Here is a 27,919-nt window from a genome sequence, read left to right as displayed (position 1 = left end):
TGAACATGTTTTGGCAATCCACGCACACGGACCGGGTTTGCAAGTGACAGAGAAGCCAGTGTGTGGTCTACCACCTCTGCAAGTTTGTCGCCAAGCTGTAAGTCACAGGCGTTTTTGATGACAGACTGGTAGCAACCGTTTGAAGCGGGGAACCACGGTACATGGGCACCGTGATCTCGCACTATCAGGGCAAGCACATCATATGGCCAATCCATGCCCAAACTGGGCACATTGCACCCACCTGAACAAGTATTTGCGGTGAAGCCGACTTCCTACCAGTTGTTCCACTGTTTCATCATAGGTGGCGCCATAATGCTGACTCCCCAGGCAGCCCTCTGCAAACCTCGTCGGGAGCTAACAATATGTAAGGAAGAAAATGTAGACAGAGAAACGAAGTTTGACTCGAAAGCACAAAGCTAGTGCGAATTTTAGTCCTAATGAGACAAGGCAAAAAAACAAACAAAAATAAACTCGATGGGTGGGTTATGACAACTTCGGGAAAAAAAAGAGACAGGAATAAAGAAAATACAACGGCTATCAACAAAAAGAATGTTGCTTGGCTCCAAAGAACTGCCGAGACCAGATGCTGAGGAGGGGCAGAACTGCAGAAGTAGCCGCAACAGCGACGCCTGCAGGGTGTTCTGCGCAATCTCCTCGGGGAGAAGGGCGGTCTGCGGCGGCACTTGGGACAGCTGGGAGCCTGGGTCGGCTTAGGCGGGCAGTTTCAGGGCCTTTCCCTTGATGACTGCAAATGAGAAGAGCACAGTCAAATAGGGCGCTGTGGTTGAAGGGACCTAAACTGGAATACCAAGTGTAGCTAAACCGGCCTTCTTTACATGGGTGCTGTGTACATACTCGCGTCTCTCCTCCTCGAGATCCACTGGTTCAAAACTAACTCCCAGCCTTTACTGCACATGCTCAGTTCATGTGAGCAACGGGCAAAAGAGATGCGCGACACCAGCTGTCAAGTACACATATGCCACCTTGCACGCACAGCTGGCACCTCGTGGAACCAGATCATGCCTGTGTCGCCCATGTGTGTTTCTTTTCGAACAGTTTTCTGGGTAGTAGACGTAGTGGCCAAAGCGCGCCACATCTCGTAGAAAAGGCGGATTGAGATATTAGTGCCTCAAGACTGCAAATACAGTGGAACCCCCGATTACGTCCCCCGTTCACGCAACGACCCATGTCGTTAGATGGCGCTACAAGTCGCCGCACTGTCACCATCATGAGTGTAGTGTTGTGTCCTAAAGAAGACAATACTGTTTCTAACTCCCCGCCAATCGTACATCTGTTTCCCGCATCATCGCTGCTACTACCCCGATGAAGACGTGACACACAACTTTTTGGCTTGTTTTTGGTAATCTCAGACATTTTAGGATAGGCTCATCATTTGGCTGGCTTAGGCCTGCAATGCCAACACACCAGTTTCACCGATGAAGTTTGTGACCTCGCACCTCCAACAAACAGGGCCCCGCCTTCAGCAGCACAGCCCAGTTTCAGTTTTGTTATCCTGCTTTCTGCTGTTTTGAAACTGCTCTCACTAAGCTGCTGCTGTTGACCACAGGGTGCGAGCTGCCGAACACTGCTTGCATTTCCAGCAAGCCATAGTGCAGTTAACTTTTGTGTACAGATTGAACATCACTGTAAAGGCCCTTCAAAGAGCCTATACATGCTACTGCATTTCATTATTCCCGGCAAAAGAATGCACAAGTACACCGCATAACTTTCCACAACCAGGTATGTCCTTTGTCAACACAGTCATCCCTGGAAGCAGCAGGCCTGCACCAGGCCCTTATGTCAACCTTCTCCTACCCAATGCTCACACCTATGCTCACAAGTTACCTGTGCTTACGACCGGCGCTTTCGCACATTGGTTTGGTTTATGGGGTTTAACATCCCAAAGTGACTCAGGCTATGAGAGACGCCGTAGTGAAGGGCTCCAAAAATTTCAACCACCTGGGGTTCTTTGGCGTGCACTGACATCGTACAGTACACACTTTTGCACTCTGTAACGGTAGGTGACCAGGTACACACACACTGCTAAAAGATATGCACGATGGACAGCGAGGAACATGCTGTTAGGAGACAGATCCATAAGAGAGTCCCACCTCTCGTGACGTAGAGATAGAAGAAGTTGCAGTAGAGGATGGTCTGCACCAGGCCGGCCACGATGGCGATGAGGTCGTAGAAGTTCTCCGTGTAGTAGCGGTACACCCAGTTGAGCAGGTACAGTGCCCGGTACGAGCCCAGGCAGAACAGGTAGTGCGACGTGATTGTCTCAGCCTCGCCAGTCTTGGAGACGAGGAACAGTTGCGGTAGGATGGCCACGGCCTCCAGGTAGATGGACAGCGTCCACAGGACCTGTTGGGCGCGACGGTGACGTGCGGCACCTTGTCAGACTTGTATGGATTCAGATTCACATGGGGAACACAGGCAGTCACCCCGATGCCCACAACACTCGCGCATGAATTCTGCAAATTCTGCGACCTCAAAGGTACAGGAGCAGTCACATTTGTGCAGCGGCGTTAACGAGTCATTGAAAACACCTCCCCCAATTTTCGCTCGTAGTAATAATCAATTTTTCGGCTGGCTGTAACTGTGTCAGTGTTTGTTTGGCATTCGAAGATTCATTTATGGCTAAGAAAATTGGACTTGAATATGGAACATTTCTTTCCTCATCATACGATTCAAACTCCGGACAGCAATAAAGAATGGGACTCCCTGACGAAGTGAATGGACGTGTGGCCCGGCCTAAGAGCTCTTCAACCAAGTCCGGAATAGCCGGACACCTACAGTCAGATGCAGCAGAGTTTTCGTCGCGGTGAGCGCAGCAGCCGAGTTGACAGGCTGTGCCATCTGGGGAACTGAGGCCCATCCCAACTCTGAGTCGCCTCGCAGCTTGCCAGATGGCGCTGCCTGTCAAATCGGCTCTTGCACTCGCCGTGACGAAAATTTTTCTGTAGCTGACTGTGGTGTTTACCGATCCTGGACAATTCAAGTAAGTTCCGATATTATATTATTTAGTGCAAAACACAGACTACCATAAGCTACCTTGTGGTCAGTGGTTAAGCCCATAGGCCAGTAGTTTGCGCAGAAGTGGGTACAACTCGGACAGATAAATACGGAACTCACGGTACTGTGACGCATCCGCACACTGTGGTAAGTGTCGATTTCTAAATGCTACTGCTGAGCGCTTCCCTTGATAGACGCAGAGCTGCCCGTGTGGTAAGAGTTGCAGCTCGTGTAGCCAGTAACTACAGTCTGAAGACTGAACACATCTAACTGAACACCCCCCCCCCCCCCCCCCCCTCCAAAGCAAAGAAAACAAACTTCAGCAGTACTGTGACTATCTAGCATGGCGCATATAACACATTTATAACGTTTTAAGTCTTTCACATCGATAATGTTGCTATGGTGTCAAGATCAACAGACACAACTGATTTCGGAAATGTCCCTGAATAATGATAAAAGAATAGCTATACACCCAAGGAAATGGCTAGTAGGAGACTATATGCAGGACGGTCATTTACCATTCCAAAAACGAATACTCAACACAGTACCAGTGAGGCAGCAAATTGCAGCACACACTACATGCAACATGCACAAATCGTACAAGACTACACAGACTCAGGCAGCTTAGCTGCAGGAGCCAAACACTGCAGTCCACAGCAGCTTCACAAACAGCAGCACCGCTCAATGTAAACCCACACATGCTCCAGCCAAGGAAGGTCGGACAGGGCAGCCAGGCATTAGATGCCTTCGAGAACACTACCTCCGTTTTGCTTCCTTTGCACCAAGTGCGTTTTAACAGCCCAGGTCAGTGGAAAGAAATAGAATATGCCGTCAGTGGCCATGGTAAGGGAAGAGAAAAATAACTGCCACACAGTCAGAGCAGCAGTTTAGGGTGCACAATTTTAGACAGATGTCTCCAGGACATGAGCAGTGACAACCAAAGGCAACCCTCATTAGGACTGCACAGGTCAATTCAGTGATCACACATGCAAGCTTAAAATGTGCATACACAAACCATACACACAGACAATGCACTAGGATAAAATAAATACCGCAAGCAATACAACCAACAAAAAGTGCCACACATCACATTTCACAACGGACATGATGAAGCCCACACGACAGAATAAGACCCACTATACATGCTAACCACAGAGCAAGAATAATCGCAGAAAGCCACACACTCAACAGAACAAGCACAAACAGACAAATAGATAACATCACGTGGTGGTGACGGGGACAAACGCACTCTAGTCGGATCCAACTCAAGAACGAAAGTGGCTTTTCCCGGTCAAAGGACCCCTGTCCAGCCAATGGCGTCGGCCGATTCTCATAACCTTGCTAGCGTGACAAAGCAGGGAGTGGTAGATGAAAGGGGATAATCCCTTCCCTCTATGGTCGAGGATAAACCCCTCTCTCCCTTGTGGCGCCGCTCCCTACCGAAATTTATTCTCGCCCTTGTGGAGGAGTTGGGCGGGTGCCAGAGGGCGAAGAGGGACGGCGCAGAAACCGAAATTTGTAAATTTTGCGGCCACGTGGCCATGTAATCTAGTAACGTTGTTCGTGCCCCAGGGCGCAACGCGATTAAAACTAGCGTTGAATGGGAGACCACGCTGAAAAAGCTCCGACGAAAAAACTCAGCGCTTCGCCGTCCGCCTGGCGGCCGAGGCTGAAGACCTCTTCTCCTAGACGGGGTCGGATGTACTTCGGTCGCGGTGCGACAGCCTGCTTCCCCGGACGCCTGCGTGCGGACCCGGAGGTGGCTGCCGCGCCAAATTCGGCGGAAATAAATGTTCTTCCTCTTCCTCCTCCTGTTTATTCTGTTCATCCTCCTCGTTCGATAATGCTGATACTGCGCTGAGGGTACGAACACCACCGTTTCGCGCAGAAGAAGTAGACAAAGCTTATCAACCCAAAAGCACCCCGCCGTGGAAGGCTCCTTATTCCACGCAGTCGCGCAGCGCCACGACCGCTCCCACCAGCCTAAGCATGGCAATTTCGCGGATCACAGTCGAATTGTTCTACGATGTCATCTCTCCCTACTCCTACCTCGCGTTCGAGACTCTAATCCGCTACAGGACGCCATGGAACTTGGATCTGAAGCTGAAGCCTTTCCTCGTGGGTGGCGTCATGAAACAGACAAACAACAAGCCGCCGGGCTATGTGCGCAACAAGGGTCTTTACATGCTGACGGACATCCGCCGGGTGTCTTCGTACTACGGCGTGCCGATCAAGGTGCCCGACTTCTTCGTCGAGTTCGTAACGACCAAGTCGACCCTTAAGCCGCAGCGCTTTCTCGTCGCGCTCGACCTGAAGCACCCGCAGTACTTGGAAGAAGCGTCGCGGGGCTTCTGGAAGCGGTTCTACCAGGACAACAAGGACATCGCTGAGGAGGACAGCATCGTGGAGGTCGGTCGCGCGATTGGCATGAACGACGGGGCGCTTAAGGAAGCTCTCGCCATGATCAAGGAGGATAGCGTCAAGAAGGTGTTGGCTGAAAACACCAGGCGCGCTGTTGAGGATTACGGCGCGTTCGGCGCGCCCACCATAGTCGCGCATGTTGGGGGCAAACCGGAGGTGTTCTTCGGCAGCGACAGGTTCGAGCTCCTGGCCCATATCATGGGAAAGAAGTGGCTCGGACCGAAACCGGCTGAAGCCAAGCTGTGAATGAAGGCCTGAAAAAAAAAAAAAACACTGCAATTTAGGAAAAAAAAAACGTTCTTTTTTCGTTTTTTTTTTCATACAAGAATAAACGAAAAGAAACATTGAAAATATCACAATCCCATTTCAAGGTTTTATGACTGCTTGCTTTTAGTTTAGGTTTTTGTTTTTGGTGCATCATTGAACGATTGGAGAGCAAGTGTCATCGCCGGTGCCAGGTAGTGCTTTTAAAACGTTCGTGCTGCAAGTACGCGGGTTGAAGGCCAGGTCACATATAAGATCCAGGCTTGACTTAAAAACACACTACTACTTCATTGCAATATGGGCAAGGTTAGCGGGGCATAGAGTTGTTGTGGTGTTCAGCGTTTTTATTAGAGAGCAGTTTTCCACAGTTAGTCTAATTGAATGCCGACATTATTTGCATAACTGTTGAAAACTGTTCTCTTATACCAGAAATGAAAATACAGGACAATGTGTTTAAAACTACAATGAACTGTTATGAGTACGTTTTGTGCAATGCGATTATTTCATGCCGACTTGCACATTTCGCTTCACTGTCTTGAAACTTGTTCAGAGTAGAGTAGAAGTTAGAAGGCGACAGGCTTCAGACCCATTTCAGACTAATGTGTGCAAATGTCTCACAGTAGGCTTCTTCATGCTACTTACCTGCCTGTGGCAGAACTGGGAGAGTTGCACAGGTTGTTGAGGACAAACTGAAGTTTGCCTGTATCGATAGATTACGGCATTCTGATGACAGAGATGTTAACTGAAAACGGGGCTTTCATAAGCCATAAAAAGACAGAAAATACAGGTGTTGCCGCTACTGGTCGACTTTGCAAGTAAACTCCTTTCGTCGACACATTTTTTCTTGTTCGCGGATCAAGGGTTGGGTTACGCACAAGTTAATTGTAAACAGAGATTGGGGACTCCTTTTTTAGTGTATATGTCACCACTTTGAGTAGTGATGGGGACGTTTTCAAAAACAATTTTGTGTGCAATAAATGCGTCTTTGCTACCAGACAAACATCAACGTAGCCAAAAGAGGCACTGAATCAAATTTAAGTAGGAATAAAAATTGGACAGCATTGTCCGAGGTGTCCCTGAAAGTTTAAGACTTCAGTATAAACATTCAGTCCTTGCGTTTACAAGCAAAAAAAAAAGTTGTTCCTCAAAGACTTCACGGTGACTGCAAGGTTTATAAAACGAGTCTGAACAACTGAGAAAGTACAACGGTACGGTCATGAGCCCATCTAGATGCACCATCCCCACCACAACAGGCTAAGAAGTTTCCGCGGAATCATCTCTCCTAACCCCCTCACTTTTTTTTTTGTATAAAGAATGCATGGTGGAAACACATTAAATCTACACACAGCTTAAATGCGTAGGTTTTATTGAAATATTTTAAAGCAGTAACGTGTTTAAAAACATTTCCAGTAAAATTGGACTGAAGGTATCGATCAGAGCCCAGCAGCCGTTTTTTTTGCGGGCGACAGTACTGCACATTTCCATTCTGTCAAGGCACTAACTTCCGGTTTGGTCTCTTGGCTTGTCTGGAAGTATTTTAAACATTATTTGCTCCAAAGAATCTCGGATTGTGACCTGAAAGCAAAACACCCCTGAGGGAGAATGACGAATAGTTTGTGCAGTAAAAAAAAAAAGAAAGTTTTCAAGTAAAAGGATTTGAACTGCTGTTTTACGTAAAAAATTGGAGGAGACACTTAGCGCCTCCTTAAGGTTATGATGCGATGGCAATAATGGCTTAATGCCCATATATGCATGATTGGTAATTCTCTAATTAAAATTCACAGATCCGTGGGGATTCTCATACCACTCCTGGCACAGTAATGCAGCCGTTAAGCGATGCACCACTGCCCTGCAATGGCAGGTGCTGCCACTGGTGGGGCTTCCGTGAACTATAGGTTGCTCTTACCGAGCAACCTCTTGTGACCAATCATTAACTGCCACAGTGGTCAATTTCATTATTATCCGGGAGGCAGGTTACACGCCACAAGGTCACGTGACATAGGTTGCTTCTCCGGGGATTTTTTGCTCACAATGTCGGATTTTCTGCAGAACGGCAGCCTCAACGCTATCGTTTTAAAAGCAGAGCTGATCCACTGCACCATTGATGCAACTCTACTGACCACTGTTAATTGTGCTCTTAGCCGTTCTCACAAATATTCTATTTTCCACTATAGTCGGATACATCTTAAGTCTGCAGTGAAGCTCCGCCCACATTCAGCCTCCGCGCACAGAATTCCTCCACGACAAAAAAGTAGTCCGCTGCTTAAACGTTTCTTGTTACCTAAACAAGGAGCTTATCACAAGAAAAAACTATCAGCTCTAGAATTTTGGTACATGGTTTGTTTGGTATAGTCAAACATTAAAAAGGTGATTTCGTTTACTGTTGCGATTGGCCAGCGGAGTAATACAGGACACCGCGGACCGCGGCCCAGTGTTAGCAACTGCTGTTTTTTTAAGTTGTATCCTACTATAGGTGGCACGGCTCACTTTACTTCCCGCGCTTTACAGTCGACAGTCGGGAAAAACACAACGACGGTGCCAGTTGCAGCACCACTGTCAACCTTTCGTTCAGAACATTTTAAGGAACTATGAAAAAAGCGGGGTGAAACAGAGCAAGAAATGTTAAACGGTTACGGAAGAAAAAGAAAAGTAAGACGCCTGGAGTGTAACAGCATTTCTTGTTGACCTGCCGCCGTTTCTCCTCTTTACGGAGCCGCCTGCTGGAGCTTCCGTTACGACAGCTAGGTCTGTCTGCCGGGGTTGCTCTGTCTCTTGGGGCTTCCTCCCTTGGGCACAGCAACTGGAATGTGCTCTCCACCATGCAAAACTTCCTTACAGACACTAAACGGCTGCCGTCTTAAGCTCTGCTCTTTCTCATGATCAATATTTCTCTGGAACGAAAGCTTTCTGAAACGTGGAATATTTAGCCCCGTTTTCTATTTCAGTCACCGATCTCACAGCATTTGTTTAGCCTATTTCAATACACATCTGAGATCCTTTAATTTATTTCCTAATTGCTATTATTATCATAATTATTTTTTCCCCACCATTTTCTTGTTTAACATTTTGTGCACCTATCAGTTGCCGCCTGTCTTGGCCAATCCCCCGCAGTGGGTACGCGCCATTATCTAGAGGACAACAACAACAGCAACAATAACCACTCTCCGTATGACACTCAGTCCTGTTCACAGTGTCTAGTATATCCATTCTGTGAGGCTATATTGAGATGCAAAGTTTGAACACAGGATGCCACTACTGTTGGTTCTGACCTCGTTATTGCCATCACAGGGAAAGCTCAAGAGTACGCCAAAGTATTTACACTCATATCCGACATATGATTGAACAGCTATGAACTTTTGCAATAAGGGCTCCCTTGGCATCGCCACATTGTTGACTGGACTGTCATGTGCAACCGGCTACCACTGTGGAAGCAGCAGTGGAATAAGACAGTTGAGGGAGGAGGAGTTTCAATACCTCTCTTGCCCAATGCAAAAAAGTCTATAACCTACCCAAGCAGCACAGTTAAATGGACTATGCAATGAAGTAAAAGACACTTGTAAATGTTTTCAATGCTTAGAAACGATGCTAAGAAGCATTCACACCAAGTATGAGTCTTCGGAACTGAGCTGGCAATTTATTATGAATTTTTAAAAACCGCGTTTTTTAAACTTCGCGGGCCGATTGGTGTCTTCGTCGTGACCGACTTCGAAACAAAAATCGGGAAAATAGACGTCACTAGCCCTATGACGTCGGCAGGCCACCGCACGCTGTCATTCGCTGGAGCCACGACATCATGGGCACACTTCCGGTAGCAGTGAAAATCGTCTGCTCGAGCCGCCACGCGACCCCCTCGGGCAAGCGCGAGCCAGGGCATTGCCTTCAAGCATATGTTTTCGATATACCTCTGCCGCCTCTTTCTGTCGAGAGTTCGGAAACCACTCGCAGTGCCTTTGTCGCACTGACAAGCAAAGATATCCGACGTGCACCGCGATCCCGGAAGGCGAAGAGAGACCGGAGAGACGCTGCCGACGCTGCTGCTGAGGTGCTGGGTGCGACAACCGGAAGTCGCAAACCGAATGTCAGCGAATGACTTATTCATAGGCGGGGCCCAGTCCCAGAGCTGTTATTTTTTCTTGGTGCTCCGCGCGTACGAGTTGACGGGGGGGGAGAGGAGGAGCGTGTTTTTTAATCGCCCATAACTTCGTTGCTATTGATGCTAGCTCAAAAATTCTTGCGATGGGGTGACGAGTGATGGAATGCCTATCTCTCGTCTGCTTTACGCAATCGCAATTAATTTACTGCATAGTCCCTTTAATTGGCCCATCATTAGAAATGGCTGGTTTTACCCTGCTCCTTTATAGGACCAGGCCTTTGCCAATACATTCCAACATTGGGCCAATTTACCCTGGTAGCAAATGCATGAAACTGTGAAGCCAGCGTCCAAAATCGGTAAACAGTTTTATTTGCACCATGATCCATGCCTCGAAACCATGCCGGGGACAGCCGCGACAGGAGCAGGGTCAGCAACTTTGGTGATGCCGTCTACAGGTGCTGCTGGCGACCTCTGGTGCCAGCAAGAACACTCTTCCCAGCACCCCTCGTTTTTATTTTCAAACACCCCGTGTTTTTTTTTTTGGACACGACGGCAACTCACAAACTTGCTCCACGACACGGGCAACCACCGTTACAAGCCACCAATAAACGGGACACACATCAGCTTAGAAAAAAAGAAAACGTAGACTGCACTAAACCTCAGGCAGGCGTTCTGTACTTGCTACATTGGACTACTGTACATGCCACGATCCATCAATGCAATTATCTTGCCTTCAGTGACAATCTGCCTTTGCACGAGTGTTCATCGCAATAAATGCCGGACCTTTCCATATTTAATTTGCATTATTTGAAGACATGAACAGAGAAAGTTGCCCCGGCACGCTATTGGCTGCCTGTTCAGAAAAAAAAAAAGTGTGCCTTCCCAAGTTTTGAAGTGCAAGAATCCGAAATCCCTGGCGTGAAAATGCCGGCTGTAAGAGACTCTTTACATTACAGTTATGCTGTTGTAGTACCTGCCATTTTTTTTTTTTTCAGAGTAATGACATTGCATGAACTAGGTTTTCCGATTTTCCATCTTCCTAGATGTATAGAATGTAGACGTTCCTCCTAGAATACACGTTTTCACCGATGGGAGGTGAAACTTTGGAATCTGCCTCCTGCCATACCTCTGCATACACGTACACACACACGTAAAAAAAAATTCAATAATAATAATGATAACCGTCATTGAATGCGCGCGGGAAAGAGGAACACTTCCACTGAGACTGTACACGAGTTGTCAACCAGCCACCCCAAAAGACCCCCACACTATGACCACCGTAGTTCCATTCACTCAGTGAAGAAAAAAAAAAAAAGAACAGGCATGAAGAGAATTCACGCGCTGCTCCCAAAGCAAGAAATCATTGATGACATAAGCATTCACAAGCCTACGCAACAAAGCGGCTGAACATGTTTCGGCAATATGCGCACAGCGACGGGGTTTGCAGACAGCGGCAGAGAAGCCAGCGTGCGCTCCGTCACCTTCTCAAGTTTATTAGTTGCCAAGCTGCAAGTCGCAGCCGTTCTCGATGACAGACTAGTAGCAACCCTTTGAAGCGGGGAACCACGGTACATGGGCACCGTGATCCCGCACTTTCAAGGCAAGCACTTCTTACGGCCAATCCAAGCCCAAACCGGGCACATTGTGCACACCCGAACAAGTATTTGCGGTACAGCCGACTTCCTACCAGTTGTTCCACCGTTTCACCATAGATGGCGCCACAGTGCTGACTCCCCAGGCAGCCCTCTGCAAACCTCGTCGGGAGTGAACGATGTGCAAGGAAGAAAGTACAGACAGGGAAACAAGGTTTGGCTCGGAAGCACAAAGCTAGTGTGAATTTTAGTCCTAATGAGACAAGGGGGAAAAAAAACTAAACAAAAATAAACTCGATGGGTGGGTTATGACAACTTCGGAAAAAGATAGAGAGAGGAATAAAGAAAAGAGAACGGGTATCAACAAAAAGAATGTTGCTTGGCTCCAAAGAACTGCCGAGACCAGATGCTGAGGAGGGGCAGAACTGCAGAAGTAGCCGCAACAGCGACGCCTGCAGGGTGTTCTGCGCAATCTCCTCGGGGAGAAGGGCGGTCTGCGGCGGCACTTGGGACAGCTGGGAGCCTGGGTTGGCTTAGGCGGGCAGTTTCAGGGCCTTTCCCTTGATGACTGCAAATGAGAAGAGCACAGTCAAATAAGGTGGCGTGGTTAAAGGAAACCTAGACATGAATACCAAGTGTAGCTAAACCAGCCTTTTTTATATGGGTGCTGTGTACATACTCGCGTCTCTCTTCCTTGAGATCCACTGGTTCAAAACTAACTCCCAGCCTTTACTGCACATGCGCAGTTCATGTGAGCAACGGGGAAAAGAGATCCGTGGCACCAGCTGTCAAGGACACATTTCCCACCTCATAATAAGGGAGTAATTACTCATTTGCATCCACCCGAGCGCAGCCATACGGCTACAAAGGAAAGCTATACAGCTTTCTCAGAAACCTTCTCCACCTTGGGGGATTCCCCTAAACATTTGACCAACACAGTTCCCACTTCGAGTTATTGATCAATTCGCTCTCGTCCTACCATAAGCTTGCCGTCCTGGTTAGCTCAATTGGTAGAGCGACTGCTCCGGTGTAGCGGTGGTCCTGGGTTCGAACCCCGGACCAGGACGAATTTTTCTTTAACTACGAAGTTTTTGAGAAAGCTGTATAGCTTTCCTTTGTAGCCGTATGGCTGCGCTCGGGTGGATGCAAATGAGTAATTACTCCCTTATTACAAATCTACTCCACCTTGGGGGATTCCCCTAAACATTTGACCATTTCCCACCTCGCAGGTACAGTTAGTGCCTTATGGAACCGAATCATGCCTGTGTCGCCCACGTGTGTTTTCGAACAGTTTTCTGGGTAGGAGACGAATTTTCAAGCAGTGCCCAAAGGGTGCCACATCTCATGAAAAAGGCGGACTGAGATATCAGTGCATCGAGATTGCAAGCACAATGGAACCCCGATTATGCGTCCCCCGTTCATGAAACAACCCGTGTTTTTAGATGGTACTACAGGTCCATACTGTCACCGTCATGAGTGTAGTGTTGTGTCCCAAAAGAAGACACTACTGTTTCTACCTCGCTGCTGGTCGCACATCTGTTATCCGTTTCCCGCATCATCTACTGGCCCGATGAAGACATGATACACAACATCTTGGCTTGTTTCTGGTAATCGCAGACAATTCAAGGATGGGGTCATCATTTCGCTGGCTTAGGCCTTCAATGCCAATGCATGAGTTTCACCGATAACGTTTCTGACCTTACACCTCCACCAAACAGGGGCCCCGCCTTCAGCAGCACAGCCCAGTTCCAGCTTCGTTACCCTGCTTTTTGCCGTTTAAAAACTGTTCTTCTCACTAAGCTGCTTGCATTTCCGGCAAGCCACAGTGCAGTAACCTTTACTGCACCAATTGACCCTCACTGTAAAGGTCCTTCAAAGAGCCTATACCTGCTACTGCGTTTCATCGTCACCGGCAAAAGAATGCACAAGTACGCCACAGTTTTTCACTACCGGGTATGTCCTTTGTCAACACTGTCATCGCTGCAAGCAGCAGATCCGAACCAGGCTGATATGTCGATCTTTTTCTACACAATGCTCAGACCTATGCTAAGTTACCTCTGCTTACGATCGCCGCTTTCGCACTTTGAAACGGAAGGTGAGCAGGTATGCACACATTGCTAAAAGATGCGCACGATGGACAGCGAGGAACATGCTGTTAGGAGACAGATCCGTAAGAGAGAGTCCCACCTCTCGTGACGTAGAGATAGAAGAAGTCGCAGTAGAGGATGGTCTGCACCAGGCCGGCCACGATGGCGATGAGGTCGTAGAAGTTCTCCGTGTAGTAGCGGTACACCCAGTTGAGCAGGTACAGTGCCCGGTACGAGCCCAGGCAGAACAGGTAGTGCGACGTGATCGTCTCAGCCTCGCCAGTCTTGGAGACGAGGAACAGCTGCGGTAGGATGGCCACGGCCTCCAGGTAGATGGACAGTGTCCACAGGACCTACGGGGCGTGACGGCGACGTGCGGCACCTCGTCATACTTGTACGGATTCAGATTCACATCAGGAACACAGGCCGTCACCCCGATGACCCCAATGTCCACAACACTCATGCATGAACTCTGCAAATTCTGCAACCTCAAAGGTACAGGAGCAGTCACGTTTATGCAGCGGCGTTAATGGGTCATTGAAAACAACCCCCCCCCCCCCCCCCCCAATTTTCGCTCGTAGTAAAAATCAATTGTTCGGCTGCCTGTAACTGTGTCAGTGTTTGGCATTTGAAGATTCAATTATGGCTGAGAAAATTGGACTTGAAAATGGAACATTTCTTTCCCCATCGTACGATCCAAACTCCTGACAACAGTAAAGAATGGGACTCCCTGACGAAGTGAATGGATGTGTGGCCCGGCCTAAGAGCTCTGCAACCAAGTCCGGAATAGCCGGACACCTACAGTCAGATGCAGCAGAGTTTTCGTCGCGGTGAGCGGAGCAGCCGAGTTGACAGGCTGTGCCATCTGGGGAACTGAGGCCCATCCCAACTCAGAGTCGCCTCGCAGCTTGCCAGATGGCGCTGCCTGTCAAATCGGCTCTTGCACTCGCTGTGACGAAAATTTTTCTGTAGCTCACTGCGGTGTTTCCCGATCCTGGACAATTCAAGTAAGTTCCGATATTATATTATTTAGTGCAAAACACAGACTACCATAAGCGACCTTGTGGTCAGTGGTTGAGCCCAAATAGGCCAGTAGTTTGCGCAGAAGTGGGGACAACTCGGACAGATAAATACGGAACTCACGGTACTGTGACGCATCCGCACACTGTGGCAAGTGTCGATTTCTAAATGCTACTGCTGAGCGCTTCCCTTGATAGACGCAGAGCTGCCCGTGTGGTAAGAGTTGCAGCTCGTGTAGCCAGTAACTACAGTCTGAAGACTGAACACATCTAACAGAACACCCCCCCCCCCCCCCCCCCCCAAAGCAAAGAAAACAAACTTCAGCAGTACTGTGACTAACTAGCATGGCGCATATAACACATTTATAACGTTTTAAGTCTTTCACATCAATAATGTTGCTATGGTGTCAAGATCAACAAACACAACTGATTTTGGAAATGTCCGTGAATAATGATAAAAGAATAGCTATACACCCAAGGAAATTGCTAGTAGGAGACTATTTGCAGGACGGTCATTTAGCATTCCAAAAACAAGTATTCAACACGGTACCAGAGAGGCAGCAGAATTGCAGCACACACTACATGCAACATGCACAAACCATACAAGACTACACAGACTCAGGCAGCTTAGCTACAGCAGCCAAACACTGCAGTCCACAGCAGCTTCGCAAACAGCAGCACCGCTCAATGTAAACCCAGACGTGCTCCAGCCAAGCAAGGTCGGACAGGACAGCCAGGCATTAGATGCCTTCGAGAACACTACCTTCGTCTTGCTTCCTTTGCACCAAGCGTGTTTTAACAACCCAGGTCAGTGGAAAGAAATAGAATATGCCGTCAGTGGCCAGGGTGAGGGAAAAGAAAATTAACTGCCCCAGAATGAGAGCAGGAGTTTAGGGTGCACTATTTTAGACAGATGTCTCCAGGACATACGAGCAATAACAGATGTGCCCAGATAACACATGTGAAGGACTTAGGACTTAGTCGCCAGGAGATTGCGCAGCAATCCATCTTTGCAGCCAGTAATAGTTCTGAGGTCTTGTCCATGACAGTACAGCGCCCACATAAAATACTGCAGCACCTTTGTACGTATGTGCACAGCTTCTGTAGTCTAGCGTCTAACAGCCAGCAAATTTGGCGACTGTGACAGCCATATTGCTTGAATTCCTCTCCAGTGACCCCAAGTGGTTGGCAAAGGCAGAAAAAGGCAAAGCTATCCAAAGGCTAGCTTTCACAAAGGCAACCCTCATTAGGACTACACAGGTCAATTCAGTGATCACACATGCAAGCTTAAAATGCGCACACACAAACCATTTAAGCAGACAATGCACTAGGATAAAAAAAAAAGAAAAGACCGCAAGCAATGCAACCAACAAAGAGTGCCACACATCACATTTCACAATGGACATGATGAAGCCCCCACGAAAGAATAAGACCCACTGTACGTGCTAACCACAGAGCAAGAATATTCACAGAAAGGCACGCTCTCAATAGAACAAGCACAAACAGACAAGCAGATAACATCTGACGGGGACAAATGCACTATAGTCGAATCCAACTCAAGAACGATGCGGCTTTCCCTGGTCAAAGGACCCCTTTCCATGCAATGGCGTCGACCGATTCTCATGACCTTGCTAGTGTGACAAAGCAAGGAGTGGTAGATGAAAGGGGATAGACCCCTCCCTCCATAGTGGAGCCACTCCCTCCATTGTCACACTAGCAGAGTCATGAGAATCGGCCAAAGCCATTGGCTGGGAGGGGGCTGTCCTTTGACGGGGAAAAGCCGCTGCGTTCTTGAGTTGGATCCGACTACAGAGACACCTAGTGGCAGGAAATGCAAGCTTCTCGCACCGTTCTTTGCAGCAAGAACAATTGCAAAACAGGCCGCTGCACGTGCTTCAAAATGTCTGCACGTGCTTGTTAATGCCGCTGTTTAAACCACTGGGGGTAAATATTTGCCCCACAAAAGACGAAAAGCTAAGGGGGCAGTTCCCCTAGCAACCACCAGGTGCCTCCACAATGCAAGTGGCCTCAAGTCATCTGTGACACGGTCAAGTCACTCCCTAAAAGTGACTGTGACCCAGACACACATCCACCGACTATGCAGACGGTTCACCACAGTGTGAGTATACCAGAGCAGGCAAAACCCGGCGGCCATGCGAATAGTGGGAAAGGAGGCCACAGGATGCAAGCTGCAGTGTCACAGCCATCTGCACGGGCGTGGCACGTCTCACCGACTGTTGTGCAAGTCGTTAACTCGTTACGTGATCCCACAAAAAAAAAAAAGTAGCTACAATAATGGGTACAACCTGGTTAAGACCATAAGAATGTCGTTCAAGCTAACTGTTCCCCCAAGGTGACCTGCGAACCCAAAAAAGTGCCAGCAAATTTCGCTTCCAACCTCTGTACAAATTACTCCGCTCGGGTAAGTGACAACCACTTGACATACACCATAAAGTGAGCCATGATAATGTCACAAGCCTCATGTTGTTGTTATTATCACACCCTGCAGGCAAAAGGTTTTGTCACGTCTCCATTTTGGTGCAAGGCATTCTCGAAGTACCTGACTGCACTCATCATGCCATTAGCAGTTTTTCTTTAACTTTTGCGTAAACAATATGTGAGCTTGAATCTCCCGCGATGCTCATAAATGGGGGAAAGCTGTAAAAGGCGACATTTCTCTAATACGGTTGGTAGCTGGTGCCTGCCACCTATGCCTGAGTGCAAGTCACGTGTAAGTCGAACAACGGCAACCTACCGTCGAAAGCAGTTTGCTGGGCGAACTTGCAGTCCCAAAACAGCAAGAAAATCCCCTAGCAGCAAATGCAAGAAGCTTGTTCAGAGTATGAGCTGAGGGATTTTAAATTGCGAAGCTGCATGTTCATGATCCGCCCTTTGAGGTGCACTGACATGACAAAGCACGCGGGCATTTTTGAATCTTGATGCCTTGGAAATGCAGCCACAACAGCAACAACCATGATTGGTGACTGTTTAAAATAACTGAACGCGACTTCGAAATAATCTCTCTTGAAGCGCACATCTCTACAATACAGTTTGCTTAACGCTGATCACGATGGTTTAAAAGCTAATATAATGATGCCACAAACATTTTATCTGGCACCGAAATGAAGAAATGATCAAAATACCCAAAAAAAAAAAGAACAAGACTGGACTTGAGGTGGGCACATGTTCTGCCTCTCGCTAAAGCTGGCGTCCTGTGGCACCTCTTTGCCAGAATTGAACCACCCGGAACTGAACCGCCACCGCCGCCACCATCACTGCCGTGCTGTGCAATTCCCATCCCCGAAAGAAACTATAAGTGGGTGAGCCGAGCCAATGAGAACTGTTGCAATAATGTGTTCTACCTCGACAGGGTCCCTGAACACCAGGGTGGCGTGAGAGAACAGCACATCCAGAAAGCTGCGCTCTTGGCCGCCGGGTTGTGCCTGTGTCGGCATGAGAGGTCGACACCAACGTTTCACGACATGCCCACGCAACTCGAGAAACAGATCGGCGGGGGACAGTTGGAACAACAAGCGTCAGAACATTGGTCAGAGCGAGACAATGAAGCCTTTTCATAATTCGTTCAGTTGGCTTTCCCAAGTTGCACCTTACCCAGTACTCCATTTCATACATAGCAGTCAACGCGGAGGAGGCTGTGGAAGTAGTGTGCCCACAAAAACATATTACTCTGCCACATATTCTTTCTTTCTGAAGCCTCAGTGAGTGTCTGGACAAAAAGGCCGCCACCGTCTGGAAGACGAAGTAACGAGCGTGAGCTGTTCAGTAGCGCCATCTACCACCCATGCGATGTATTGCCATGTGACTAGGCGACTTTTCCATTTCGTCCCCTGACGTCATATTCACACAGTTCCACCTCTATCCACCATATTGGACCGTGAAGTCATCGTTGGCATGCGCGCAGGTGGTTGTTTCTACAATGCTATTGTAGATGGCGCTACAAGTATCAATGCGAGATGTGCTGTTTTCTAGTTGCTGCCACAGATGGCGCTGTGATCCCAGAGTGGTAGCAGACTCCACGAAGTCTCGAAACGTGATGAGTTATTGCTGCCACAGATGGGCTGTGATCTCAGGGTGGTAGCAGACCCCACGAAATCTCTAAACGGGACAAGTAAGAGCTAACGCTCTTAAAACAAGGACTGGTATAAAAAGAAGTGATGTCAATGGGAATCACGGTCGAAGCTGTGAGGCGCTCAGTGTCCAGGCCCTCTGGCTAAAATTTTCACTGGGTACGAACCACTTTTTAGGCGTGGAAGAAGTAGGAGAGACTCCCTCCCCTGACACCCACGTACCATACTGCCACGTTATCCTTACTTCTCGAAGTTTCGATGAGTCGCAGGACGAAAATCAGGCAAAAGGTAAAACGAAGTCCACGAGGTTGCCAATCACGGCACTTAAGATTTGTCACGACGAAATAGGGCTACGTTCACTCTGGTTGTACGGCGAACTACTTTTTAGGGCGTGGACTTAGCCTAAGTAGACAGGCGCGCTAGCTTTGGCAGCGTTGCCTGCTCTGTATGAAATGGAGTATAGCGATGGAGTCACTGATCATCAGTAAAATGGTAAGTGCTGCACATACATGCTTCTGCTTGATAGCTGCAAGTGGTGTCACAAAAAACACCCTGACATATACTCATTCACAAACTACAGCTATATATTGTTTCAAAAATTTGCTGTACTGCCACTAAATAGGTCGTGCAACGCTGAGGTGAAGCCACTTTAACGATTATGAAAAAGAGTTCACGGAATTCAAAATCGGACTAAAAAAAAAGTGCCTTCAGAAATATTACACCATAAAAATCTGTTTTGTTTGATTCAGATGCAACGTTACCAGGATTTAACACTGTTCTGCTTGTCCCCGATTAATGTCGACACCATGCCAACGAGCACAACTACGTACAATAAACTTGCCCCGTCTCTCTTACTCTGTGCAGTCTGTTTTGACGCTAAGTCCTTTCATGAAAATACACCCCAGCTAGCCTCCCAGCAAGTATTACTAAGTCCAATATACATAAACAGTTCGTTTTCAGGTTTGCAAGGGCATCGCCTAACTACCGCAACGTTAACATCCTGACAATGGTCAGCATTCGTACAGGCCCCTAACAAAATAACAATGCTTCTTCAGCACAATTCTCTTCTCACGCCAAAAGAAAAATATCACTCATGCATTACAAGACTATACTCCGTTTCATACATAGCAGGCAACGCTGCGAAGGCTGCTAAAATAGTGCGTCCGCAAAACTACATTACTCCGCCACGTATCATTCGTTCTTCTCGAAACTCCGGTCATTGTTTGGACGAATACAAAGAGCGGTATAAAACGATGTAGTAGCATTGAAAATCACTGTCGAAGCTGTGAGGCGCTCAGTGCCCGGGCTCTTTGGCTATAATTTTCACGGAGTGTGAACTACTTTTTGGGCGCGGATTTATAAGAAGCGATTCGCCCTACCAACCTCGTATCATAGCGCCACACATACTCTTTGCTTCTCGAAATCTCGACGAGTCGCAGGACAGAAATGTGGCAGGAGGTAAAACAAAGTCCGGGAGGTGCCAGTCACGGCACTTCAGATTTGTCGCTACGAAGTATGTTTGTGTTCACTTTGGTTGTGTGGCGAACTGCTTTTTGCATGCGGACTTAGCCTGCGTGAACAGGCGCGCTAGCTTTGGTAGCGTTGCCTGCTATGTATGAAACGGAGTATAGGAAGCTCATTTCTTTCCCCCTACATTCTTATTCTCCCGATTTTTACTTTTCTTGACCGTGACTACAAAAGTATTCGTGGCATGTAAGATTTCGCGTATTACAAGACTTTTGCTGAGCGAGCTTGCTCTATGCACATGGGGCCGCGGACTCTGTCAGGACACTAGTATGGTTTTTATGCTACGGCACTCATGTCTATGCATTTTGACATTTGACACAAAAAGAATCTGAATTTCATCTCTGAAACTGCGACAACCCGAAGGGGGGGGGGGGCTCACCTCGAGCGGGGTGAACTCGTGGTTGACGAGCAGCGCGAGCACGGTGACCGGCACCAGGAGGAACTCGATGCGGAAGGTGTCGTGGTTGCGGTCATTGGTTGCCTTGAACTTGACGTACATGAGGTACAGCGTGCCGAACGAGGTGGCCAGGAACACCACCTTCATGATGCTGTTGTAGGGCGACACGAACGTGGTGAAGAGGTCCAGGTAGCGCGTCGTGTACGTGATGGAGAAGAGGATCTGGCTCTTCCCAGATATCCCTGAACACGAGAAAAGGTGAGAGGGGGAAAAAAAAGGCTTTCTTTTTTTTTCCTTCCAGACCGCACGGGCACTCAACCACAAATTAGATCAACAGGAAAAGTGTCCTAATACAGCAGGAAGGTTGACACGGAGCATTCGAAAGCCAGGTTCTTAGTCTTTTCTATTGCGTTAGCTGATTATACGCATTGGTTAAATGTTTACGGGAATCCCCCAAGGTGGAGAAGATTTGTAATAAGGGAGCAATTACTCACTGACCTCCATCCAAGCGCAGGCATACAGCTACAAAGGAAAGCTGTAAAGCTTTCTCAAAAACTTCGCAGTTAAAAAAAATTCATCCTGGTCCGGGGTTCGAACCCGGGACCGCCACTTCACCAGAGCAGTCGCTCTACCAATTGAGCGAACCGGGACGGCAAGCTTATGGTAGGGCGAGAGCGAATTGATCAATAACTCGAAGTGGGAACAGTGTTGGTCAATCGGACACCCCATTCGCTCTTGCCCTGCCAAAAGCTTGCCGTCCCAGTTAGCTCAATTGGTAGAGCGACTGCTCCGGTGAAGCGGCGGTCCCGGGTTCGAACCCCGGAGCACGACGGATTTTTCTCTAACTGCGAGGTTTCTGAGAAAGCTTTACAGCTTTCCTTTGTAGGGCTGCGCTCAGGTGGAGGTCAATGAGTAATTATTCCCTTATACGCATAACAAGCAATCACGAGACAGACTGACTGGAAGGGGGGAGGAGGGGGTTAAAAGAGAAGCTGCAGTAGTTTTTCGAAGTGAGAATATTTTCTAACGAAAGTTATTTGGTATGTTTTCCTCCCGTTCTTGATTACTTCCACTAAGTTTGGGAGCGATGCAACATTCCATTCCCATGCAAATCGATTTTAAAGTTTCCCGTTTCTCAGTTCAGGTGATTTCTATGGGAAACACTGCACAGATTCAAAACCCTTTGACAATACCTGTTTGAATGGCATCACAATGGTAAACCATCTAATGTTACCCCTGTTTTCACCTTCTTGTGCAAAGCTGACTCAACAGTTGTTGTTTGCCACCGCTAGACAAATTTAACCATACACCTCTTTTAGCAGTAAACAGATCTGCTATATAGTATTTAAGGGGTAATACAAATAAATACAGGATTTATGCAAAATACATACATCAAAATTGCAAAACGATGCCCTCTAAAATTTGAGCACCACGTTGCCTGATTAAACTCGAAATGGAAAATGCACAACTGAGCCCAAGCCAGTTTCCCCTCAACTGCTGCACGCTTCCGAAAGCCATCGGACACCGACCTCAAATATAGTACAATATATTAAATGCGCTATTAAAACATACTTCATTCTTTCATGAAATAGAAAGGGAATACACATGATACATGAGAAGAGATGCGAAGAGACACGATGGTCATAACTTGCTGGAAAAGAACGCGTGATGACCGCACCAGATATTCCCGACGTGCCACTATGATTTAATGTTTACAGCACATAAAAGTAAATACAAAGTAACTCTCACCACGAGTACTATAGAGAAGAGAGAACGGAAACAGAATCTCCCAAGAGTGCAATTCCTGCTGCCATCCCGCACAAATTCCCCAATAGCTGGCATTTAAGAACAACAGCGACCAATACCGCAACGCACAGCTTTCTTATTAACTGTGCATGAAAAGATGTCAAAGTGAACATGCCCTAATTAAAAACCACTTACGACCTTTCAAGCAAACATTTAATACGACGACAAACACTTGGGTAACAAAGAAGGCATAGGCATGTGTCGAGCATGATTCATGCACACGTCTTGCGCCACTCGCCTAAGCAGCAGTGAACGACAGATGCTCAGAAACCAATGTGTGTCACTTATATCTGTCCCTTACATATGTACCTTACATGTGTACCTTTTATGTGTACCTTTTATGTGTACCTGATATGTGTACCTTTTATGTGTACCTTATATGTGTACCTTATATGTGTACCTTATATGTGTACCTTATACATGTACATTATACATATACATAACATTTATCCGTTTGTATGTTACATTCGTACATTATTGTCACATATATTTGTAAAATTTGAGGCAAATAAACTGCGAGAACAGCAACATGGCATGGGCGCCACGCAAAATGAATGCACATAAAACCAGCGGAAACCAGCTGCCTGGCAACTTGAGCTTCCACATGCAGAACAATAGACCTTCGCGGCACATGCTGCTAAAGCACATCTGTCAGCTAGCAGAAGCAAGTGTGGCAATAAAAGGGATGACGTAGCGATGTCGCGCAGTCTGCGACTCGAGCAGGAGCCCCGCCAGAGCATGCTTTTTGCCCTTTTTTTGTTCCTTTTACACTCTGACATAGAGGAGCCTTGCTCAAAAATTTTGCATTCAGCACGCTCTAAAAGTGTCGTCACACTTGGAAGTTCGCAGATAAAGCACAGGCCAAGTAAATGGAATACGAAGGAGCGACTGCTCCGTGTTACGTTAAAGTGAGATTAGAAGAGCAAAGAACAAGTTTGAAAGCCAGCATCACTTTTCTCGTTCAACAGGCAACGCAGCTCCCTCAATTGTTGCATCAACCTCAGAGGTGCAAATACAGATGATTTTATCCCCCCTGCTAGCACTGCACATGGCAAATGCCTTACAGACCATTTCCTTTCCTCAAAAAGCGTTGCGTTCGAAGGGCAACGCACCGCGCCGAACAGGTGGTGGCTCACCGTCCAGTAATTTGCCAAAGCACACTCCCCATTACAGTTTCTTAGGGGCCCACAATCTATACGAAGGAAGCCACAACCTAATCAGTACTTACTCCCTAACTGAAATCTACTCCACCTTAGGGGGTTCTCCCTAGACACACTGGTTAAGCCATAAGAATTTGAAATACATACATCAAGGAAAGCATAAAGGAAGGTTACTTTTCTGAGGCAGGGGTAATTGCGGACTATCTGAGTAATCATGTTACATGGGAAATGATTAAGCAGAAAGCATATGAAAGGACAGCCACCTTGCAACTGATGGCAGTCAAACCAAGGAGCTCTTCAGGTCCCACGTGATAAGATAGCAAATGAGCAACGGGTAGCAAATGAGCAACGGGCAGCAAACATTGGTTTGGTTCCCATCAGTGACAAGCTGGTTGTATTTTCTTCTACCTTCTGGCAAATTATCCCGTCTGAAGCGTTTACTCAGCTTCCTTCTCTGCTGATTTCGATCACCACCATCAGCAGCAGCCTGATTAGGCCCACTGCAGGGCAAAGGCCTCTCCCATATCTCTCCAATTAACCCTGTCCTGTGCCAGCCACGGCCGCCTTAACCCCAGGTAAGGTGGCCGCCTAACTTCCTGCCAACCCCTGCTATGCTTGCCTTCTCTTCAGAGTTAAGGCCCCGAATGATAGTCTGTTATCTTGCCTTCGCAATACATGCTCTGCTCATGCCCACTTCTTCCTCTTGATTTCGACCAGGATGTCATTAACCTGCGTTTGTTCCCTCACCCACTCTGCCCGCTTCCTGTCCCTTAACGATATGACTATCATTTTCCTTTCCATAGCTGACTTTGCAGTCCTCAATTTAAGCTGAACCTTTTTCGTTAGCCTTCAGGTTTCAACCCCATAGTTGAGCACTGGTAAGAAACACCTGTTATATACTTTTTTTCTCTTGAGCGATGTTAGTTGGTTGGTTTCTTGGTTTATGGGGTTTAACGTCCCAAAGCGACTCAGGCTATGAGAGACGCCGTAGTGGAGGGCTCCGCAAATTTCGACCACCTGGGGTTTTTTAACGTGCACTGACATCGCACAATACACGGGCCTCTAGGGGGCCTTTGAGGGATGTTAGTAAACTGGCATTCGTGATCTGCGACTTCTACGTATGTCTAGATGAGCCCATTAGCTCCATTCTGTTCTTCCTTAGGTGTCCACAAAAGTCACAATATTTAAGAGTATGTTAACAGAATAGTTTAACACAGTAACTTCTACATAAACAGTGCAGAGGAGCATATCCCAAAATGTGACAGTAGGTCATGTTTAATTCCCTGAAAAAGCACATGGACTAGGAAGGTCAGAGTGTTGAAGTGATTCATGAAGGGTGATGAAGTGAAGGATTCCTGTTAACATTATAACAATTGGTGGACGCCATTTGCTGGAGGGCTGCTTTAAGGGGGATTAACTGCTTCACTCTTGGGCTGTATCAGACCATTGTAAAAACTGATTCTGTCTTTTTTTCCGGATATCGCCATGTTTGTCTGGCAGCAGAAAACATTTATCAACAGGAAAATTTTAACCCCCCCCCCCCCCCTCCATTCAAACTCGTGACAATAAAACTAACATGGACTCCGTGGTAACCAGTACCATGTGATTGTCCTTAGGGATTGCTGATCCTTAGGGATCAGCACAAAAAAAAACTAACGCAACCCATTTTGCTTTAAAAAATCAGCTGGCCATGGAGACACCTATAATTGATTTCTTTTTTACATTTTATAGTTTGTAAGATGCTCAACCTACCGAGATGAGTAATAAAATATTAGCACATAGTTATTTCATGCTCTATGGTAGCAGGAATTGAAGCATAAGAGGTGCTTTGGTCAGAAATATGTATTTCAAATTGACAAAAAATGTGAGGCCAGAACAAACAATAGCAACATGCTACATTTAAACTGCCACTCAGCCTGTAAGCAAGTTATAATGCTTGGATTAATAGGAGATTTCTTAACAGGATGCAAAGCAATACCAAGAGCTATTGCCACAACAAAATTACGGCACCTCACTTTCTGCACTTGAAATAAGTCGTGGCATCTTGTGTAGCTTAGCATTCAATTTTTTGTCATTCATATTTTAAGATGTTCCTAGAAAGAAAATAACCAAGAATGCTGCTACACTAATGGCAGCTCCACTGTCGATGTAGAGTACTGAAAAAATTTGGCTGCTGGTTTCTGTGACTGTTATAGACAGTTTTATTATAGTGACAGTTTGTTTTAAGGCAGTTTTAGCACTTTAAGGTATAGCTTCACAACTAGCTATGCATTTCAGTGACTGCCACATTTCCCACTGTCTTTGGGGGCAGCAGGCAATTGCTTACAGCATTTAAAATGCTCTGACTCTCTGATGCTGTCTACAAAATGAAGAGGAACAGTACCATATTGAAAAATTGTTTCAAAATGTCCAGCAAAGATTTTCCGCACTCCGGCAGGGCACATGTTTACCTGGTTATGGAGCTTTAGAAAGTATGGTCGATAAAGTTAAGTGGACAGACCCTCTACGACAGACATGATAGGATAGAGTATAGTTTACAATCCTTAGGGAAAAATATACCTTCCTTTCTACACCAGTCAGGAGACCCTTGACTATTTTTTTTCTTCTAAATACTAAAACGTGTACATTTATTGCATGGCCAGCAATAAGCATGAGAGCACAAATAACACCAAATTGTAGCACCTTCTTGCAGTCAGGTAAGGGAACATTTCTACCAGGATAGCAAGCTGTAAAACTACAGGCACTATCACATGTCAAATGCAGTTAATTGAGCTGCTGTGAGCAACCCCCCCCCTCTCTTTAATGACACCTCGAAAGCTGTCAGCTGTTTCACTTTGGAGTATTTCTATTCGCTGCCTGCCTTTCACGACATCTCCCCATGAGCTGTCACGGAAGTTGTGAGAAAGAGGCCGGGAGTTTGGTGGACAGATTATATCAGCAGCTGGTCAGAAAACTGCTAGGCCACGTTTTCGGGAGCAAGCGAACTGAGCATGCGCGCGAGCTGCGCTATTCGTAATAGACGAAAGTTCGCATTAAAGAATAAAAGGGTACGCATTTCCGCTTATTTGCGCTCGCAGGCATTTCGCTGGCCATCTCGGAGTAGAAAGCGGAAACGTGACATCCGGATACGGACGTACTGCACGCTGAAAAAGGACCAGCTCAATTTCTCCACAAATGTTCGCAGAGCCGACTCAGCGCCAGTCCACTTTCGATGATCGATAAGCCGGAGCACGCAGAGCTAGATAACAGCGCCGGCGATAAGGCCGCGATTGCGTAGCGCGTCATTCAAAGGCGCGGTTAGGAACCGAAAGAGCCCACTGCGAGAGCTTCTCTAAAGGCCAATTTTGAACACGAATATAATAACAGACAAAAAAAGTTACGAACACGTAGCGCGATAAATCGAGCCAGCTATTCTGTCGCGACTACTGGCCCGCTACGTACTACAAATAAAAGCAAATTTGGAAGATTCAGGGGATGAGCCACCGCAAGGAGCGGCGAACTGCCGTTGATGGAAGCAAAATAACACACCGCACAAAAGGCGGAGAGAATGAACTCGAGTAACGGAGAAAAAGGAATTCAGAGATCAAGACTCGCTCGGCCGCGCATCAACGTCTGTGGTCGGGTAGGCAGCATCACACACGGCATGCAACCAAGAGTCAAGGTAGCCTCGTAATACCAATATGCGCTTACGCGATGATTATTTCTGCAAACACACTGACCGCATGCAAATCCACACAGTCCGGGGGCGGCATGCATTAGCGATGACCAACCAGCTAAATCGCCCGTGCCGACAGCGAAGTTTCAACCGCACCATGGCACAACATAAGCGAGAAAAACCAGACTACGCAGCGGACAGACTGCACGAATGCAGCGGGCGGGTGACTTTTCTTTGCATTCCGCAGTTCGGAGCTGTCAACGTGAGATGGGAAGAACGAAACGACGGAGGCGAGAGACCAGTCATGCTTATGCTGACGACGATATGCCCGCACGGCAGCGCACGCCTTGGCGAGCGGTATTACTTCGCGGTGGATACGAGACCGGCGCTTACCTGAACAGGACCGCGTCCTCCATATCTTCAGCAAGAGGATGATTATGGCTAGCAGATGGGATAAGTCACCGGCTAAGCGAAATATATTCATCTTCTCACGTTTTCTGACCACGGACGCGTCCCTCACAGCCGGCAAATATGGCGGCGCTGCAACTGACGTGGCTTGGCAATACGCCCTTAAGAGGGCGCTAGATTAAAGCGAGTTTTGTTGTTATGTTGCTAACTCGTGCAAATCTCACGGGCGACTAGATGCTTCCTAAAGAACCAAATCTAAGGCGAGACGTGTGAACAGCCCAAGAGAATCAAAGATTTGATGAGTACGCGAATGCGACTCGCATCAAACTGGCATAGCGAAACAGCTGTCGCTGCTGCTGTGCGCTTTAATCGCTCGACCAATCAGAG

At 47.3% G+C, this 27,919-nt stretch overlaps 2 protein-coding genes across 5 annotated transcripts; one reads left to right on the top strand and one right to left on the bottom strand.

Moving 5' to 3' along the window:
* Positions 1 to 512: 512 nt before the first annotated feature.
* On the bottom strand, positions 513 to 27,830 carry LOC149348554 (ER lumen protein-retaining receptor-like). Of its 4 annotated transcripts, none has more exons than XM_089588178.1 (5): positions 27,518 to 27,830; positions 20,486 to 20,745; positions 17,854 to 17,934; positions 2,112 to 2,364; positions 513 to 745 (listed from the first exon to the last, which is right to left on the bottom strand). In XM_089588178.1, the coding sequence occupies exons 1-5, from the start codon at positions 27,606 to 27,608 to the stop codon at positions 711 to 713; spliced, it is 720 nt and encodes a 239-aa protein (XP_089444304.1). In that variant the 5' UTR covers positions 27,609 to 27,830; the 3' UTR covers positions 513 to 710. The 4 variants fall into 4 exon arrangements, with proteins under 4 accessions (XP_089444304.1, XP_089444306.1, XP_089444303.1 ...); XM_089588177.1 differs by lacking the exons at positions 513 to 745; positions 2,112 to 2,364 and adding exons at positions 10,140 to 11,953; positions 13,573 to 13,825 and having other exon boundaries at positions 27,518 to 27,806; XM_089588180.1 differs by lacking the exon at positions 17,854 to 17,934 and having other exon boundaries at positions 514 to 745; positions 27,518 to 27,828.
* LOC149348555 (glutathione S-transferase kappa 1-like) lies at positions 3,441 to 6,427 on the top strand. The gene has a single exon (XM_089585850.1). It carries the CDS (start codon positions 5,005 to 5,007, stop codon positions 5,680 to 5,682), a length of 678 nt encoding a protein of 225 aa, XP_089441976.1. The 5' UTR covers positions 3,441 to 5,004; the 3' UTR covers positions 5,683 to 6,427.
* Positions 27,831 to 27,919: the final 89 nt, after the last annotated feature.

Source organism: Amblyomma mixtum, chromosome 4 (genome assembly GCF_055824585.1).
Source record: "Amblyomma mixtum isolate Tamu chromosome 4, ASM5582458v1, whole genome shotgun sequence".
NCBI classification, from domain to species: Eukaryota; Metazoa; Arthropoda; class Arachnida; order Ixodida; family Ixodidae; genus Amblyomma; species Amblyomma mixtum.
Note: the sequence above shows the minus strand (reverse complement) of the source record. Positions and strands in the feature narration are given on the sequence as shown.

What these genes read in the sequence shown, in the direction of transcription:
- LOC149348555 (XM_089585850.1), top strand. Translation starts at nt 5,005, where the DNA reads ATGGCAATTTCGCGGATCACAGTCGAATTGTTCTACGATGTCATCTCT.
- LOC149348554 (XM_089588178.1), bottom strand. Translation starts at nt 27,608, where the DNA reads ATGAATATATTTCGCTTAGCCGGTGACTTATCCCATCTGCTAGCCATA. An exon ending in TGTTCAGGGACCCTGTCGAG is followed by an intron (nt 2,365 to 17,853) that starts GTAGAACACATT and finishes CGCGCCCAACAG; the next exon opens with GTCCTGTGGACGCTGTCCAT. An exon ending in CTATCTCTACGTCACGAGAG is followed by an intron (nt 746 to 2,111) that starts GTGGGACTCTCT and finishes TCTCATTTGCAG; the next exon opens with TCATCAAGGGAAAGGCCCTG.